Source organism: Larus michahellis, chromosome 2 (assembly GCF_964199755.1).
Source record: "Larus michahellis chromosome 2, bLarMic1.1, whole genome shotgun sequence".
Lineage (NCBI taxonomy): Eukaryota > Metazoa > Chordata > Aves > Charadriiformes > Laridae > Larus > Larus michahellis.
In genome coordinates, this window is record NC_133897.1 from 113,336,415 (window position 1) to 113,354,038 (window position 17,624).

The 17,624-nt window shown below is 45.3% G+C and overlaps 1 protein-coding gene across 1 annotated transcript in view; it reads left to right on the plus strand.

The window, feature by feature from the left end:
- The first annotated feature begins 292 nt into the window (after positions 1-292).
- The window catches only part of APCDD1 (APC down-regulated 1), a 30,280-nt gene continuing 12,948 nt past the window's right edge, over positions 293-17,624 (plus strand). Inside the window, exons 1-3 of the mRNA XM_074576629.1 lie at positions 293-643; positions 10,342-10,525; positions 11,872-12,403. Of these exons, the coding sequence (XP_074432730.1) occupies positions 586-643; positions 10,342-10,525; positions 11,872-12,403 (774 nt within the window). The 5' untranslated portion in view covers positions 293-585. The remainder of the gene's footprint in view (positions 644-10,341; positions 10,526-11,871; positions 12,404-17,624) is intronic.

Sequence of the window (17,624 nt, forward strand, 5' to 3'; positions counted from 1 at the left end):
GGACCGACCGCTCCCGCCCGCTCTCCCACGCGTCCTCCAGCGCCCCCCCCGCCCTCCCCCCTCCGGCCACATCCCACCCGACCTCACAACCCTCGGGCTGCCCGCTCCCCCGGGTGCTCGCTGTTCCCCGTCCCCGCCGCTCGCTCCCCGCCCGTCCCGTGCTCCCCTTCCCCCGCCGTGGGAGCGGTGTCCGGCGGGGCCGCCCCCCTCCCCGCCCCGGGAGGAGTCCCCACCTCCCGACCCCTCCTCCTCCTCCTGCTGGAAGGGGAAATATGAAGCGGAGCCGCCGCCGCGCTCCGCGGAGACGGCGTGGGACGCGGTGGCGGAGCGGGCATCCTCGGGCAGCCAGCGGCGGCTGAGCCGGAGCCCTGCCGGGGCAGCGGTGGTGCGCGGGGCGGGAGCCCTGAGGAGCGGCAGCGGAGGAAGCCGCCTTTCCCCCGCCCGTCCGCCGGCCCCGGAGGGTGCCCGGTGGTCCCCGGCCCCGCCAGCCGCCTGCCCCCCAGCGCCGGGCCGTGGGCTGCCCGCGGCGGCGCTGAGGCGCGGGCGGCGGCGGCCGGAGCGGAGGGGCGGCTGCCAGGCGGGGAGATGTCCGCCCCGTACGGCAGCCTGATGAGATACCTGTTCCCAGCCCTGCTGCTGCACGGTGAGTGCGGGGCCGGGTGGGTTGCCAGGGGGTCCCAGCCGGCTGGGTGGCTACCCATGGCGCGCCCCAGGAGGCGGCTGGGTTGCGAGGGGGTCCCGCAACCTCGCTGGTGGGGGGAGAGGGTCGCGGGGGGGTGCGATCGCCCGTCCTAGGTGTGGGAGTCGGTGGGAGTCTGGCAGGGGGGCGCTCCGTACGGATGCCGAAGCGAGCAGAGCCCTTGCTGGCTCTGCCTGAATCCCCTCGTTAGCTGCACCCCTTCGCAAAACGCGTGGGTGCGGCGTGAAGCGGCAGCCGGCCGGTGTAGGTGAAATCGGGCGGATTTTACCGAAGTTGGTGTCTGCGGTTTTATCGTTGCACGCCTGTAACTGCTTGGACGGAGCAGCTGGTCCGGGCACCTCGCACAAAGATGCTTTACGCACCTCCGGGCAAAGGGCTGGCTCTACCAAACTGCGGGGAGCTTGGCCGAGATGTCCCGGGGGACCCGCGTTTCACCTGCAGGCGAAGAAGAGGTTTTTGATGTGGTGGTATTAGCTGGGAAGCCTTAGGCAGCAGCGCCGGGTCGTGTACCCAACGAAAAGTGTTTCGCTGCAGAGCACAGAGGCTCTGGGTGTCATTACGCACGGTCCTGCTTTGATGCTATCTCAGCTTAGCCCTGGACTGACACGTCTCTGAAACTGCACAGTAGACAAAATTTTAGTGAGAAAAGCTAGCGTATTTAAACTTACAAGTTCAGCTTGTAAATCTATATTTAGGCACTTAAACAGATAACCCATCTCTCCCGAAAGCCCGTGTTCTTCAAGAACAACTTCTGAAAAGGGGAGTATTTAATGAGCTGCTTAGGTATGTCTAACATTTGGCAGCCAGATTTGAAAAATCTGGGTGCAATATTGTTCTGAAAGAGTGACTCAACCTACTCGGTTACAGCATCGTTTTGAAGAGTGTTCCTAATTCTGAAGTACTTAGTAGCATCCAGCCTTAGGACCCCAAGATTACTTGTAAAAAGAGGAATTTTTTTTTAAACTGTTACAATGCAAGTGAGCTACGTGGATTCAGTGTGAGATCTGTGAGCTGGGGTAAGGATTTCAAAGCTATTCCTGGAGTTGATTTTGTGGAGCAGGGATTGTCTGTCTCTGTGTTTGTACAAGTGCTAAGCACACAGATGGTATTCAATAAATAATAAAGAGCATGGGCTTCTGATTGTGTATTTTGTTTGGAGAAAGAAAGAGCAGGAGACCCTGTTCCCCAGGAGGGGGTTTTATACCCTTCTCACAGCTCAGCTATGAAATCCGGAGAGCGTAGAAACATGTTTAGTTGAGCCAGACCTGCCGGAACGCCAGAGGTGTTCTTTAAAAACTCTGTGATCTGAGATGTAAAAGTCAAAATGGGAGGTTTGAAGTTAGAGGGTAAAGAGAGGAGGTGTAATTACAGGGTTGGACTCCCCGGCTCATCTGCTTGGAATTACAGAGCAGAGCTGAACCCTGGCTGGAGCAGGAAACAAATCAAGGCCAGTGATCAGATCAAAACAGCAGCTGCCAAAAGAGGATGAAGGAGGAAAATCATCCATTTCTTCCGTCTGCAGTTACATTTCACCAAATAACATAAACCTAAGCTCTTGTAGAAACGTATAACTCAGTGCCTTGTACATAAACACCTCGGTCGTGTAGCAGCACACGGTTTGGATCTGAGCTTCAAGTGTCGGGAAACTACTGCCCTCTTACAAACTTGAAAATGACATCAGTGGCATATAATGCACTGAAATGTAGTCCGTCTAAATGTATTTACCCTGTTAGCTTTAACTTGGCCTCGAGCTTTTTCCCTCTGTGCCATGGAGTCGATAAGAACATCCTTCAGTCAGCAGCTAGCCCAGATTGGTAATATGTAAGAATAACCAGCAATCCCGGGGGATCGCAGTGTTAAGCCACTTCACAGCACGTGATGTTTTCTTTTGCGTTTCTGTTGCACGTGGTAGTTTAAGGGTTAAAAGCGAGCGAGTGTGGGTGGGTGGTTGAGGATTTTTAGGGCTTAAAGCTTTATAATACGAGTTAAAACGTCCTGCAAGGCTAAAGCTTCTGCTTTCATTACATTAAGAAATGCCTACTTTAACCGCACGGAATTAAAATTTGGAAAAACTTGGCTTCATTAATCAAAATAAAACCTGTACCATGTCAGGAAAAAAAAAAATAAAGGTTTGCAGCTGGAAGTTGTCCATTGTCACTGTTTTCTTTGCCTAGACAAAAAGCCACAAAAGTTTCAGATGTCAAATGCTAAGATCATTCAGCTCCAGAAAACCTGATTAATAAGAGCTACGTTCAAGTGGATTCAAAACAAATTTGGCTAATTTCTTTTGTAAATGTAAACTTTTTTTTTTTTACAAATATAAATGAAAGTCTGAAGTCTCTAAGAAGAGACTTTAGCATATTTCTGATTATGTTACTGTTAGAATAACGAATTAGAAACTTCAAGTAAAACAATTTGTTGATACCGTCATGGAAATAGTACTAATAAAGATGATGAAGACAGGACTGCTAGGCCTTTCAGAAGAAAACACATTTATGCTTTTAAAAGTTCTCTGGCAATATTTCTTAAATTAGTTACATAGAAGCGTTTTATTTCAAAACCTGTTCAGAAAAATAATAAGTAAATGCATCGGAAGATATAAATACCCATATCCATAAAGTGGACAAATAATTGCGCTCCATGCTAGAGGCATATGTGATCTCCTCCTTCAGTAAAATACTGCGTTTGGAAGTCTGGAAGACGATAAAGAGAGGAAGAGGGGAAGACACGCTGCTTAGTGTAGGACTTGTAGAGTTTGCAGGGAGCGTTAGAAGGTGGGCTCAATTTTATTCACAATTTTGTCAGTGTAAATTCGATTTCACTCATCTCTGTAGCTTGCCTGTGGGATAACAGCGGTAGGATGTAGGTGCCATGTATAGGAAGGGCAATTTTTGTGCTCCGTGGGGTGTCCAGTGGAGGCGGGCTGCAGGCGATGAAGCCCAAAACCAGCCTCAACCACACTGAGGGCAAATACCTTCAGCTATTCAAGGCAAGGCTGGCATTTTATTCCTGACATGACACTTTAAGCAGGGCTGGTAACAGGTGGGATTATACGTAGTGAGCTTGCTTAGCGTTGTCTTTACTCAGACACAAGTCCCATCGGCGTTGGGGGCAGTTCCACCCGAATAGCTCCTGGTGGTGAGGTGTGGGTGGAGGACAGGGCAGAGGTCTGCACGGCAGATGTCTCTGACACAGAGATGTCAGAGGGTGTTTCCTTCAAAGCGGGCAAGACAAAACTACCGTCAGTATTGAATTGCACTTACGGCCCAGTGCTGCACCCACTCATGCCAGCGGCAGAGTTCCTGCTGCCCTGAAGGGAGGTGGGCTTTGACCTTTCGGGGCTTCATCAAGAAGCCCACGTTCCGGACAGTGGCATTTCACCTCGCATGGGTAGCAGCAGTCATCCCAATTAAGAGCAGTAATCCCAATTAACTTCCATTTAGCAGAGGTTATCAGCTGTGTAACTGCTTGGCACTTGGTTCTCTGACCTCTTCCAAGATGGGGCATCGAGTAAGGACAAAGCCGTAAGATAACTGAGGAGCTCAACGCTGCGCCAGTCAGCCTTGGAGGACTTTCTGTTTAGCTGTCCCATCTAAACGTATTTTAGATCTTGCTTCAGGATCTTCCACGCTCTGAAACATTTATTTTGCGGCTCTTTGAAAGTCATACCTGGAAACTCTGGATGCACAAGGAAGGCAACAGATACCTGTGAAAGGAAATCATTGTCCTCTCTGCTTCCATGGCCATAAAAGCCAGCTTTCCTTTCCCAACCCTTTTGTTTGTAGTAGCTAATTTGGGTCCCAATCCTGCGAGGACTCTTTGAAGTTTAAAGTGCAGGGAAAACACTGGTAAACACAGAGCGCGGCTTGGTAACAGGACATGATATTCTCCATGGCAATTGCGTAAGTTTGCGCTGTAGCTAAAAGCCTGTCACGGGCGTTATCTAACACTATCCCACATGAAGAAAGAGCGTAATCCAAATGTCTCTTTATTTAATTGTGCGGGGCAGCGGCCCAGATAAGGAGAGCTATAAACTTAATCCAGCCAATTATTCTTTATCTGTTGTAAGGCCTTTTCGAGTTTCAGACAAGTTCTAACTTGAAAAGAGTTTGCTGCGGAAATAAAGCACGTATGTTAAAATGTTTCCATCAGAGATGAAGCCATCACATGTTTTGAACTTGTACTGTCACTCAAGGTTGTTTTAATTCGTAATAAAACGCTGCTCTTCTGGATTTACGTTGCTATGAATGAAAGAAAAGTGAAGTGGTTCCTACTGAGCAATCCCAATCTAAATCCAGGTTTGAATCCTACTTTCAGGTAACATTTATTCTCCCATTTAGGAAAGGGTGAACATGCTGAACACCAGTAGCTTTGAGCCTGGTTTGAAGCACTGCACTTGGGCATGTTTGCAGCCGTAGTTTAGATGCTGGTAGAGGTGTTCATTAAACTGATTAAACAGTTTAAGATAATTTGCGTTATACTTTTGCAATCTGGCATAGCTCAGAACAGAATTTGGCCAGGGTGTTTAGGCACGAGTTAAATTATAAGAATTTGTGTTCAAGCACAGCTCTACTTATCATTATCTGTGTTGCAATTGTACATGATTTGCATGCTATTTTTCAGAAAACCAAAACATTTATTCTAGCAGCTCGCAGTTTTTTGCAGAAATGTTGGTGGAGAGCTTTGTCATAGCTGGTTTTGAAACACGTTTGGGTAAGGGGCTGCCAACAGATTGCCCTTTCAAGATTTGTATTTCACTCGCAGCTATGTGCAGAAATCTTTGAAGAACTTGAAAGTAACCTATCTCCCCCTAACAATTATTTTTATCTGGAATGGTTGTTCCCACATCAGATGCAGGTTTATAGGTGAACCTGAGAGCCTGAAGTCCTCTGTCTGGTGCGGTGCCTGCTTCTCTCCACGTCTCACTGGAGCGGCAGCGGTGCTGACCTCCACTTTCCCACTCCAATGGCTGTGGCATCTGCCCCTGTCAAGTGGGACCTGTGAGGGCCCAGGCAGGGATTCCCCAGCCAGCTGTAGCCCCTCTTGTAGGATTTTCAATTAGTTTGATGCTAAAGCTGTGATCTGCTAGGGCTTGATTATGAAAGAGAAGTTGGATATCAGCTCATCAGAAAATGTGTTTGTTTTGCTTTGTTTTTCTAGCTGTTATTTCTGATGGATTCTGGAATTTTCCGTTTCCTTTTGGACTTGCTCCTTTGCATACACAGCCACCATGGGGTGGGTGGTACAATCTTAGGACCTCTGGTTGTGTTGTAGCTAAAGTGAAAGCCGACCAGAGGCTTCACAGAATTATTGCTGTTAGTCTCAGGCAAAGATGATTGTTTTTTATTTGAAGGCCGTCCCACTTTTGAGTGATAACATGGTGGGTTTTATTTATTAATTTATTTATTTATTTGTAACGAGTGGGTAAGATTCCTTCATAACACCCAAAAATTTAAGTCAGTCAGAGAGAGTCTGAGATGATACTCTCAGTTGAGTCTGAGATACTTACATGGCTTGTGATGGAGGTACTGAAACCTCCCATCTGTCTATGCTGTAAAGAATAGCAGACTTGGATCTCTTTGAATGAAAGTAGTGGCTCCAACTATGTTGCAACAGCATCTAGGCTCCAAAGTGGGCTTTTAAAGAGCTGTGAAATTATTTTCCCAGCTTTGTGAAAGCACATTTTAACCTTGAGCCTTCCAGGGATGTCCCATCTAACACGGCCAAACGGAGCCTCTAAAATTAGCGACGTCATCCCTTGCAGGACCTCAGTTCTGCAGAGCACCTCGTTGTGCACTGCCAGGGGTGGAGCGGGGGGACACTGCGCTGACGCCGGGCACCTGCTGCGTGGAAAAACAGAGGAGACAGACGGCGTTCAGTTTAGTACCCTGTGTGGGAAGCGTATCACCAGTCTTGGTGTTTGATCTTCAGATGGTACAAGGGGAAGTCATGGCTCCTTTGTATGCTACTTGTATGTACAGATGTATGTCAGTAAATATAAAAGCACTGAAGTGATTACTCAGTAAGGAAGGAGCCTGTGCTAAATTATTTCCTTGCCCCAGCAACACAAACATAGGTAAAGGTCCCATTGCTGCCTTTTAATATTATACCATAATCCATATTCTGATATTCATGCCCTACTTATGTGCTGTTGCCTAGCGTGTGTGTGTTCTCTACATCCCTTCCTCTGTCTCTGCGGCCTTCGTTATGTTCTCATGCCCGCCTTGGTTACCTAAGCTTGCTCCTGCCCTCATTTGTCGCAGTCAGATGGATAGAGTCCCAAAAAAATGCCCGCTCTGCAGGTACAGATCTCTAGAGCTATTGATGTAAATCGCTTTTCCATCCACCGCTGACAGTTTATTGTTTGCAAGTTGCAGACAGAACTACATACATGTGACAGGGAGAGCTGGGACCCCGTTGCTTTTGAGCTATATCAAAGAAAAGCCACTGTATAATACCACATTAAGTTGACGCCTCTTCAAAACCCCCTTCTTTTCATCATTTCCTCCGGGGAATAATTGGGAACGTATAATGTGGTTGCTGCATTTTCCCCTTTGATATGTGCACATACAAGACAGTATCCTCCCACAGAAGGATTTTTGCTTGGAGAAATTAAATGCCCAAGTATATTTAAATGAATAAATCATTCATTTTTAAGTGCATCTGTATTCAGGAATCATAGCAAAGACGTGAGCTAGGCAAAAATATAACTTCTTAAAAGCAAATATTTTAGTAAAAATACCTTGGAAATAGTCACTTGGACCATTTCAAAACCTCCTCTTCATAGCAGGTTTCAAACATGTAAGAACTTCAAGTGGGAATATAAATTTTCAAAGACTTTTTCAGTGTGGGACAATTTGTCTGCGGGAGACATCCTGACAGATACGTTTCTGTTGAAAGTTAGTACTGATGGCTGCAGCCTCTACCAGGTACCTTGCAGGCGGTGTCACTTCTGACGCAAAAGATGCTCTGAGCCCACGGACAGGAGCGCTCTCTCCATTTCAGAATGAGGTGCTGAAGTAATGTGGGCTATTTGAGCATGTGGAGACTTAAAGACGGAGAAGGGTGTTAGAAGGCAAATTCTCGGTCACTAGCTGTGATTCGTAACGCCAAAAATAAATATACTGTTAAGCTTACCTGTACCTGGCTGAACTTGTTCTCCTGGCAGTGTGAAAGCCTGTGATACCTGCCCCATACCCACCAGGTTTCAGATAAAATAAATAAGCCCAAGTTTTCGAGAGTGTCAAGTGCTGCTCCAGGTGAGGTGGGCTGCAGACGCGGCACAGCACACAGCTGCCGTGCAGAGGTGCTGGCTTCAGCCCAGGAGGCTCTACCACCATGCACGTCAAGCACTATTTAGTAAACCCAGTACCTAAAGGCGGCCTACAGGAAAGATGGGGGAGGACTCTTTATCAGGGAGTGGAGTGGTAGGATGAGGGGTAACGGTTTTAAACTGAAAAAGGGGAGATTTAGATTGGATATTAGGAAGAAATTCTTTACTGTGAGGGTGGCGAGGCACTGGAACAGGTTGCCCAGGGAAGTTGTGCATGCCCCATCCCTGGAAGTGTTCAAGGCCAGGCTGGATGGGGCTTTGAGCAGCCTGGTCTAGTGGGAGGTGTCCCTGCCCATGGCAGGGGGGTTGGAACTAGATGATCTTTAAGGTCACTTCTAACCTGAACCATTCTATGATTCTAAATCCTGTCTCTCCAAAAATGTAGTCAGCTCAAGCAGAGAGTCACCCTGCCATGGCTGTACCATTTCTGAAGCAGCTGTACTGTTTCTGGCTGCAGTATGGGAGTTGTTTGGGGCTAACATGAATGACTTTGCTCACCAGTGTAGAAAAACCTGAGAAGCCTTGACTTCCAGAAAGGGAGACGTAGTGACCCTCTGAAAATCAGGCTCCTTTAGGGGCGTCTCAGACGGCCTGCTCAAATATCAAAGCATCCCTAGCGTTTATTACCCTTTAGAAAGTAAGGCCGTAAATTCTCATTCAGATGGAAGAATTATTTGTAACCTGCAACAAAGCTACCAGATTTACCAGTAAAGACTTTGTGTGGTTGTATTCATTAATCTCATTAAATCGTGAGATCATTCAGTGGTCAGCACTGTTTACATTCAAGTATTTATTGTATTCTTTCTGGTCATTCTTTACCCTGACTACTGGATAAGTCCTTGCCTTTGTTTAGCTTTGGAATTGCTATTTTTAAATGGTTGGCCTGTATTTATATTTTTAGCAATGCCATTTTGCCAGGTGTTACCCAAGTTTCTTCCAGAAGATCTACAACCTAGCCAACATAACGAATCACTGACACTGTTTTCTTTTTTTGCAATGGGAAATGGCAAAGGTTTGAAACAGCGTCTACCTAAAAATGAATAATGCTGATTTTTCTTGGAATTTCTATAGCGATGCTGCGTGCTGCCCAAGAAGCTGCCTGAAGGTTGGATGGGGCCTGGGGCATAAAGCGTAGGATCCTGCGTTAGGCAGCTCGACGCGATGTAGGGTTGCACCACGTGCTGGTGATCCCCAACAGCCCAGTTCCCGAGCCAGGTCAGCCAAGAGGGCACCAGAAAAGATGGGGGTGAATCATAGAATGGTTCGGGTTAGAAGGGACCTTAAAGATCATCTAGTTCCAACCCCCCTGCCACGGGCAGGGACACCTCCCACTAGACACCTCCTAGACCCTGTCCCTGGGAGCACGCGTTAGCGAGACGTCCCTCTCCCAAGATGCCGCCCCGACTTCCCAGGCACACAACCAGCCCCTCCACCCCACCCCGTATTCGTTTTCTAGCCTGTTAGTTCTTAAATTCCTTCTGGCAAAGTAATACAGTTTCCAACCCATTATGTAAGGTTCATGTTTGTCACCTCTTAACCTCTAGATGTGTGTTTTTCTTTTGATCCGTGTTTTCCAGCATATCTAAGAGCAGGCTGTGCCTAAAAGTAAAGACGCATTCCTTCTGAAGCTACGTATTCATTTTGTTCAATTAATATTGTGTAGAGAGAGCTGGTAGGTTTTGTATGTATACATTACCAGAAACCAAAATTACTGTGTGCTGGAGATAAAATTAGATTTTGAAATTCCTTTTCCCCTTTAAAATAAAAATAGCAGAATCTGCCTTTAATTGACCACCTCAGTCATCACAGAGGCTTCCTGTGTGCAGAGGCTTTGCTTTTAATATCTGTTTTCCCTTGGCTTTAAAGAGTAGTCTTTATTTGCAAGTTTATTATAGAAGCGTTCAAATTAGAGGTGGGTTGAAACCGCAGAGTTTATGTCCGGATCTGGATGCAACTTTCTAAAAGGTTTTTGATTGTCCTGACCAGAGATTACAGAGGTGTCTATAAAATTCAGGTTCAGAGCCACATCTCCTGGGTGTGGAAACGCAGCACTTTGATTCAAGCCCTTCTCTCCAGTGTATTTTGTAAAGCAAATTTATTTAGCGGATTATTAGTGGGCTGACAGAGAGGAAGAGCTTCCCATATTTATTTTTTTTTTTCAGATGAGAAAAGAAACGTAAACAGTGCTTTTCTAGACACATAACATTGCAAACAAGCGTCATTCAACACAAGACGTTCACAACCTCCTAGATCGTGTTGAAGTCCTTCTCAGCAGGGTCTCATGATAATTTACACTTTTCTGTCACAGGGCTGGGAGAAGGTTCTGCTCTTCTTCACCCGGACAGCAGGTCCCACCCTCGGTCCCTAGAGAAGAGTGCATGGAGGGCTTTCAAGGAGTCACAGTGTCATCATATGCTGAAACACCTTCACAATGGAGCCCGGATCACTGTCCAGATGCCTCCCAATATTGAGGGACACTGGGTCTCTACTGGGTAAGGAAAGATAAAACAAGGTGCTTGAGTGATAGATGTGGAAGAGAAGAGGGGAAGGAAGCGGAGAAGGAAGGATGAATATTTCCACTTTTAAGCAGCAGGGGAAATATTCTCTTTAATATAGTGATGCTCTAAATTCCAGATGCTTTCTATATGTTTATGCATAAAAGGAGTGGAGTTATGTACAGCTATGAAGCTGTCTTGATGAATCAGTTTATAGTCTGGATTTTAAGCAGCATGCTGTGAAATATCTGTAAATCTCTCTTTGAGTAGGAAGGAGCCCAAGTTGCCAAAGTGGATGCTTATTCAAACATAGCATTGTACTGTCTTTGACTACATGCATTAGATCCATTGAATGGGTCCTTGTTTTCAGAGCACGTGTCTAGCACAGGTTTTATTAGCAAAAGAAATTAAGAAGCTGTGTTTCACCAGTTCTGTTGCTCTCCATACATGATGACTTGTAATTGAGAGAGCTATTTTGCTTTCTGTGTCTCAGCAGGCAATATTCACATGCTTATTTGAAGTGACTTGTAGTGGAAAGACTGGGGAGTTTTAACAGAAAGTAGTGTATTTACGTTAAGCAGTGCGGATGTGACAAGGGGGACAAGTTTGAAGGCACAGAAGGACTTCTTAGCGGAAGTGGAATTTAACTGACATTTATACCTTCAGAAAAAAAAAAAAAAAGAAAAAAAAAGAGAAAAAACACAAAACCTGAATATTGCGTGGTCCAAATTTAAGACAAATAGAAGTTTTGCATTAATGGTCATAAATTTGCAGTAAGTGCCAGCCCTGTTGTAAGTTTGAGTGGAAAAGCTGAGGACGCGATCCTGCACATCCTCTGCAGACCAGAGCTGGAGGAGCTCCACTGAGAAGCTTCTACAGCAGCACAGAAGCCAGTTCTTTGTACTGTTCTGTAGACATTTGGCATTTCTGTAGACACTTTCTGACGTTACGAGTTCTTTTGCTAAATCTACCATGCAAAAGAGAAGAATAGATGTTTAATAAGCTGCTCCTGTTTTTCAGAGAATTGAGTCACGTGGTGGTCCCTAGACAAAAAGAAAAAGCAAAGCATCACTCAAAGTATTTAAACCTACAAAGATAAAGCCCTTAGTTAGATACAATCACCATGAATCAGTTTATTAATAAGAGCATAACAGCAGAGGAAATTGGTTAACTGGCAGGCCACAGATGCCTGGTTCCTGTTTGCTCCCATTCATGCCACAGGGACATTAGCACCCAAGTGTCTCTGTGCACCCATGCAGTGCTGCTCAGTCTTGTTACCTACACTGTACATGATGTGCCACCATGCTAAAATTTTGTTTCCATCACTGTCTGTCTTCCCACAGCTGCGAAGTTAGAGCAGGCCCAGAGTTCATCACAAGATCTTACAGGTTCTACCACAATAATACATTTAAGGCCTATCAGTTTTACTATGGTGGCAATCGCTGCACAAACCCTATCTACACATTAGTTATACGTGGCAAGATACGTCTCCGCCAAGCATCCTGGATCATCCGAGGAGGTACAGAAGCTGATTATCAGCTACGCAACATACAGATCATATGCCACAACGAAGCAGTAGCCAAGAAGTTAAGTGAGCTGGTGAACCACACATGTCCTGGATTTATACCAGAAGACAGCCCCTGGGAGCAGGATGTGAGCTACGATTTGCTGAGAGAAGAGAATGGCTGTGAATGCACCAAAGCTCTGAATTTTGCCATGCACGAGCTCCAGCTGATCCGCGTGGAGAAGCAGTACCTGCACCACAACTTAGACCACCTCGTGGAGGAGCTATTTCTCGGGGACATTCATACCGATGCTGCTCAGAGGAGGTACTATCGGCCCTCTAGTTACCAACCTCCTCTTCAAAATGCCAAGGTACGTGCGTGTATATATGCCTTTTTTTTAAGATACTAGCGACAAAGCCCACATTATTTAGCCATTGAGTCAGTGCGCTAGTGTAACCTAAAATGTAGGTGTGGTTCTAAAATAGGTGGATTGCACCCTTACAGATGAGGCAGACAATTAAAAAAAAAAAGGTCAGAGGTCAGAGAACATATTTCTTGAGAATAGTAACTCTTCTGTGGTTCATGTGACTGCATCAAATGTGCAAAAAGCAGTCTGATGAACTAAGGTCAATAAAGGCCACTCTGAAGATGGGATCAAAGACTTGTACATGGAGGTGGGAGCAGTTGGCTGGGACCACAACTGTAGGCTAGCAGCTGAGAAGAGAGGAAGTTTGATACAGGACTAAGGAAGAAGAAGGGAAACAGGCATCAATGTAGCCGCGGCAGTGCCAGGGAGAGAGCAAATCGACTCGTATCAGCATATGGAGGCTGGGTGATCCATAACCTGAAGAGAAAAAGAGGAAATTGGAACATAGACACATGAAAGGGGCAGCATGAAGGGAAAAAAAACTGATGGGCTGTGCGGGTCATGGATCCAGATGCAGGCACACACATTAATGAAATGAAAAACAGGTGAATTTTGAATGGGGCTCTAATTCCATTTGATAATTCAGTTTTCAAAGGGGCCTCAAAGTGCCCTCAGCTTCATTGGGAACTGATCAACCCCATAGTAAGTTAAATAAAAATCAAACACGAAGAGTAGACGCTGATGGCCTGTAGCAGGAGGGCTGTCTATAGATCTTTGCTGGTGACATTTCAAAGGCAGGCGGCGATTGGAACCACATTGCCGGCTGCTGCTGCCGTCGGTGAGCTCCAGCTGGGCGCTGCCACAGCATCACCTCCAGCTAATGGGTTATCACCATTTTTAATCATCTCGCCGCAACCGATTCAAAAATCAGCTACAGCTTACCAGCAATAGCAAGGAGTACAACAGGGGAAGGGGGAGTTTTGATGAGAAAGCCTTGGCTTCCCCTTGCATTCAAAACCGTTCGCCCTGGGTTGCGTCTCTGCCTGTGAGCATCAAATTTCAGTGGTTCGGGACCTTGTGTGATCTGCCTTTTTTTTTTTTTAATAGCCTGGCCTAGTGATAATTTTAATCCAGAGTCCACTGTGTCTCTGTATGAATGCCGCTGTCATTTCTCTCTGTCATTCTTATGCCCTCTTCAAGTGACCAGGGACAAATTCGCTTTTTCTTTTTAAACATTTGTCTTCCCGAAGTGGAGAGTTTCAGCAGCAGCAGATGAACCACAGCACATTGCTCATCAAAACATTGGATTCAGCAATTTTATTTTTCTTTAATTAATTCAAACAAGCACATCGACTTTCTCTTTGCTTATTTGGGAGTGAGGGTTTCTTTCCTAAATCTCTTCCTTGCAGCTATCTGAAGGTACGAATTATCTGACACCAGCTATATGTTGTACCTCTTCTAGAATATATGGTAGATCTTTTTCTGACCACCTGAAACAGAGACAAAATCTTGATTTAATTTACCCTAGCTGATTGTTTTTTCAGGTCTCTCTGGTCAAATCTAGTTGTCTTATTATGGGCTGATGGATAACATAGTAAATGCTTACACTTCCACCTTTTAGTAATTTCGTTACAGTCAGAATGGTCAGGTGTACTGTCAGCCAGCTTTATAAAAATAAGCTTTTTGTCCAGGTCTGCTGTAATTTTAGGACACGCTGGTAACGATTTTCCTGCCTGTCTCTTCTGCTGCTGTAGCATCACTTTTTCCCTCAAAAATATAATGCCTCTAAGATACAGTGCTCAAATTGAAGGGATCAAATCTTGCATAAGAGGTCTCTTTCTCGAGCCAGGTTAACCAAGTAAACTGTGAGAGCACTGAGACTCATTTATGTTCACAACGCCCATTATGTCAGGCATATGACCTGATCCATTCTGACCTGAGTGCGTGACAGCTCTATGTGGAAGCCTCAGCACGCCTGGGTCACCCTGCACGCCGTTATCCCGCAGTCCCACGTGTCGCAGGTCCTGCCCGGGGGTACCCGTGCGCTCCAATCGCGGAGCAACTCCCAGGGGAGGCTTCCATATCATATGTTTACGAGGACTGGTGGAGAGGAAAAGCAAACAAGCCAACTCGTTATCGCTTGGTATTCATGAAGTACAGTGCTTCCAAATAAGATTTTTGGTAGCCAGGTCTTGGCAGAGGCTGAATCTCGAGGCTGAATTTATGACACTGGAAGCCCATTCATAAGAGTACTGCTGGCTACAGAAAGTGTTGTTACTATAGAAAGCACAGGTTAACTCTGAATACACCAAAATACGTACAGATTCCGGCTCTCTGTGATGAAACTGCTGTAGTTTAATAAATGGGGGGCCCAGGTCCTGACTTGCAGGCCACTGCTCGACTCCCAAGTTTGGACAGTTATAACTTCTGGAGAGTTACAATACCTCCTCCAGTCACTGCCTACAGTGGCTCCCACAGTGTTTATTTACAGCGTGTGGGTTGCTGGGACACCAGCCTCAGCTGGAACCTTCGACAGCACAAGATGCGTAGGTTTAACACAAGGTTAGCGTGCAACAGAATCACAGAATCACAGAAACTTCAGAGCTGGAAGGGACCTCTAGAGATCATCTAGTCCAACCCCCCTGCTAGAGCAGGATTGCCTAGAGCACATTACTCAGGACTGCGTCCAGGCGGGTCTTGAAAATCTCCAGAGAAGGGGACTCCACAACCTCCCTGGGCAGCCTGTTCCAGTGCTCTGTCACCCTCACTGTAAAGAAGTTTTTCCATGTATTTGAACGGAACTTCCTATGTTCTAACTTGTGCCCGTTGCCCCTCGTCCTGTCACTGGGAACAGTGCAGCTTCTCTTTGTGTTTGTTGGTAGGTTCCTCTTGCTCAGATTTGGTGTGAAATTTCTTTTTCCTCAAGGGAAGCTGGGCCTGTTGATATTGGGCTTTCAGCATGATACAAATAACAGTACCCCTAAAAAATGAACCTTTGCGTCAGCTGCCATGAAAGACTTCTGCGTGTTGGTTTGTACCTAACCATGAAGCTCTCTACACCAACAGGTTCACAACCTGGCCGTCTGAGCTAGTGTTTGCCAAATGTAGGAAGAATAGTAAGAGAGATACTTTCTTTTTTTACAAAAAAAAAAAAAAAACTCCAGGCAAACATACCGCTGAAAGGTTATAACCCTTCTTCTTTGAACTCTTTTCCTTTTCTAATTGTTGCTCCACTGGGAGCCAGCTGAAAATGAGTTTAAATGCTAAATTGAGTTTAAAACTACAAGTCACAGACTCCTCTGGAAACTGGACACCATGAATAAATAGAAACATTAAATCAACTTGTTTTTTTAAGGTTTCTACAGTCATACCAAGAGGTTGGGGAGTCCAGGAAATTGCTTCTGAAGTGAATCAGGTGTATTGTGTGGAATCTTTCATTTAAGGCTTTTTTCATTTCCTTTTTATTTATTTTTATTTTAAACTTATAAAGGCCTGCCTAAAATAAGTTAAGAGGATTCACATTTGGAGTTAAATTTATAGTTAAGCCTCTATATAGAAGAAAGTTCCACCCAGCTCAAGAGTTTACACAGCCTGTAAGTTGGATGTGGTAGCCACATTCATTACTTATGTGGTTGAAATGAATGGTAATTAAAAGCAAATGATTGCTGGATATGTTAGGAATGCCAAAGCCACATGATCAGGACTTTAAACAAATAGAATTGGACCTTCTCCAGATTCCTGCAGCGATTTCACCACAGGATGGTAAATCAAAAGGGCTGTCCAAAAACCAGACAGCTTTATGCTGAGCTACAAATCTGAATAAATTCACAGATTAACATATCTCAAGTGTTCATATAAAATCAGGGAGCTTTTAAAAATATATATATATGTCATCTCTTAAGGCTTTACGAATTCTCTTAGATAAGAGCATACCTTAAACAAATTCCTCCTGTAAAATACATGGAAGTTCTTTGAGTGCAGCTGATGAATAGGTCACTGTTTAGATTTATCTTAGCAGTCCTCTAGCCTCGCTCAAGATATCAATTAAGACTTGCTGGTGAATGGGGCTGAACATCTTTGATGTCTCTTGATGTTGCGAGTTTATCGAGGGATTCAAGCTATTGCACATGCAGCTTCTTTTGCCAGCATGAGAGAGCACACGGTTGGAAAGGCTGGGATGGGGGAACTACTTGGCCATCATCACACAAATATTCCTGGTTAGGACTACGCCAAGGAGCCTGGCTGATTGGTCATAAAATCACACCTTATGTACGAATGCATACAGTGACTTATAGTGTGACAGAAGGCTTGAATGCGGTATTCATTCACTATGTAGATGGGCAGAAGATGTCTTTGAAGATATCTACTCTAAAGCTACAGGAACTATCTACAACAGCAATACCCAGAGGCTTATTTCTCATGCAATTGCCTCAGCAATAGTGCTTTGTAAACAAAAAACTCCTCGTGCTATTCGTCTGACAGAGTAATGGGAAAGATCAGAGCAGGGCTGTGATGACCAATTGTCCTAGTTAGATCCTTACTTAGGAATAGGGCTGGAGTGGTCTGGAACATCACAAGAAGCCTAAAATGTGATAGGGTAACCTTCCTTCTGCCTTTGACATTCTCAAACATTGGCTGGTCACACACTTTCAGTAAGGCATTTTCCCCTGAAAATGCAATTCCAATGGATCGATTCTCTATTGCAGGGTTATTTGCCGCGGGGAGCTGACTTCCAGCAGCACCTGGCGTTTGCAGCTAATACAGATTCAACATATGGGGAGTGGTGCTTGGGCTTTGCTTTACCCAGGCATTGAAAGAACAAAGCGCGCAATTTTTTTTGTGCTTTTGAAAATTTGGGTCTTCATCTCTTTAAAACTCAGTGACTTCATCTGTTGGGGAATGTTGTGTACTTGAGGAGCTCCCAGGGAAATGCGAGCTTAAGTTAATAAATAGATGTTAAACATATGAAGAGCCCCAGAGAAATATGCAAAACATTATCTCAACCAAAACGTGTAATTATGGAGGACAAAACTCCTTTGTTTGCCAGAATAGTGCCACTAGACGCCGAGATTAAGCCAACACTAGAAGGGTTTCTTTTGTTCATTATTACTTGCAAAAGACTCTTGGTTAGGGAAATCGTGAGGGGAGCGAAGAAAGAATAGCCAGAAGAATGTTCAAATAGGTTAATTCGATGCCCCGCAGAGACAAGAGGAGGAAACAGATT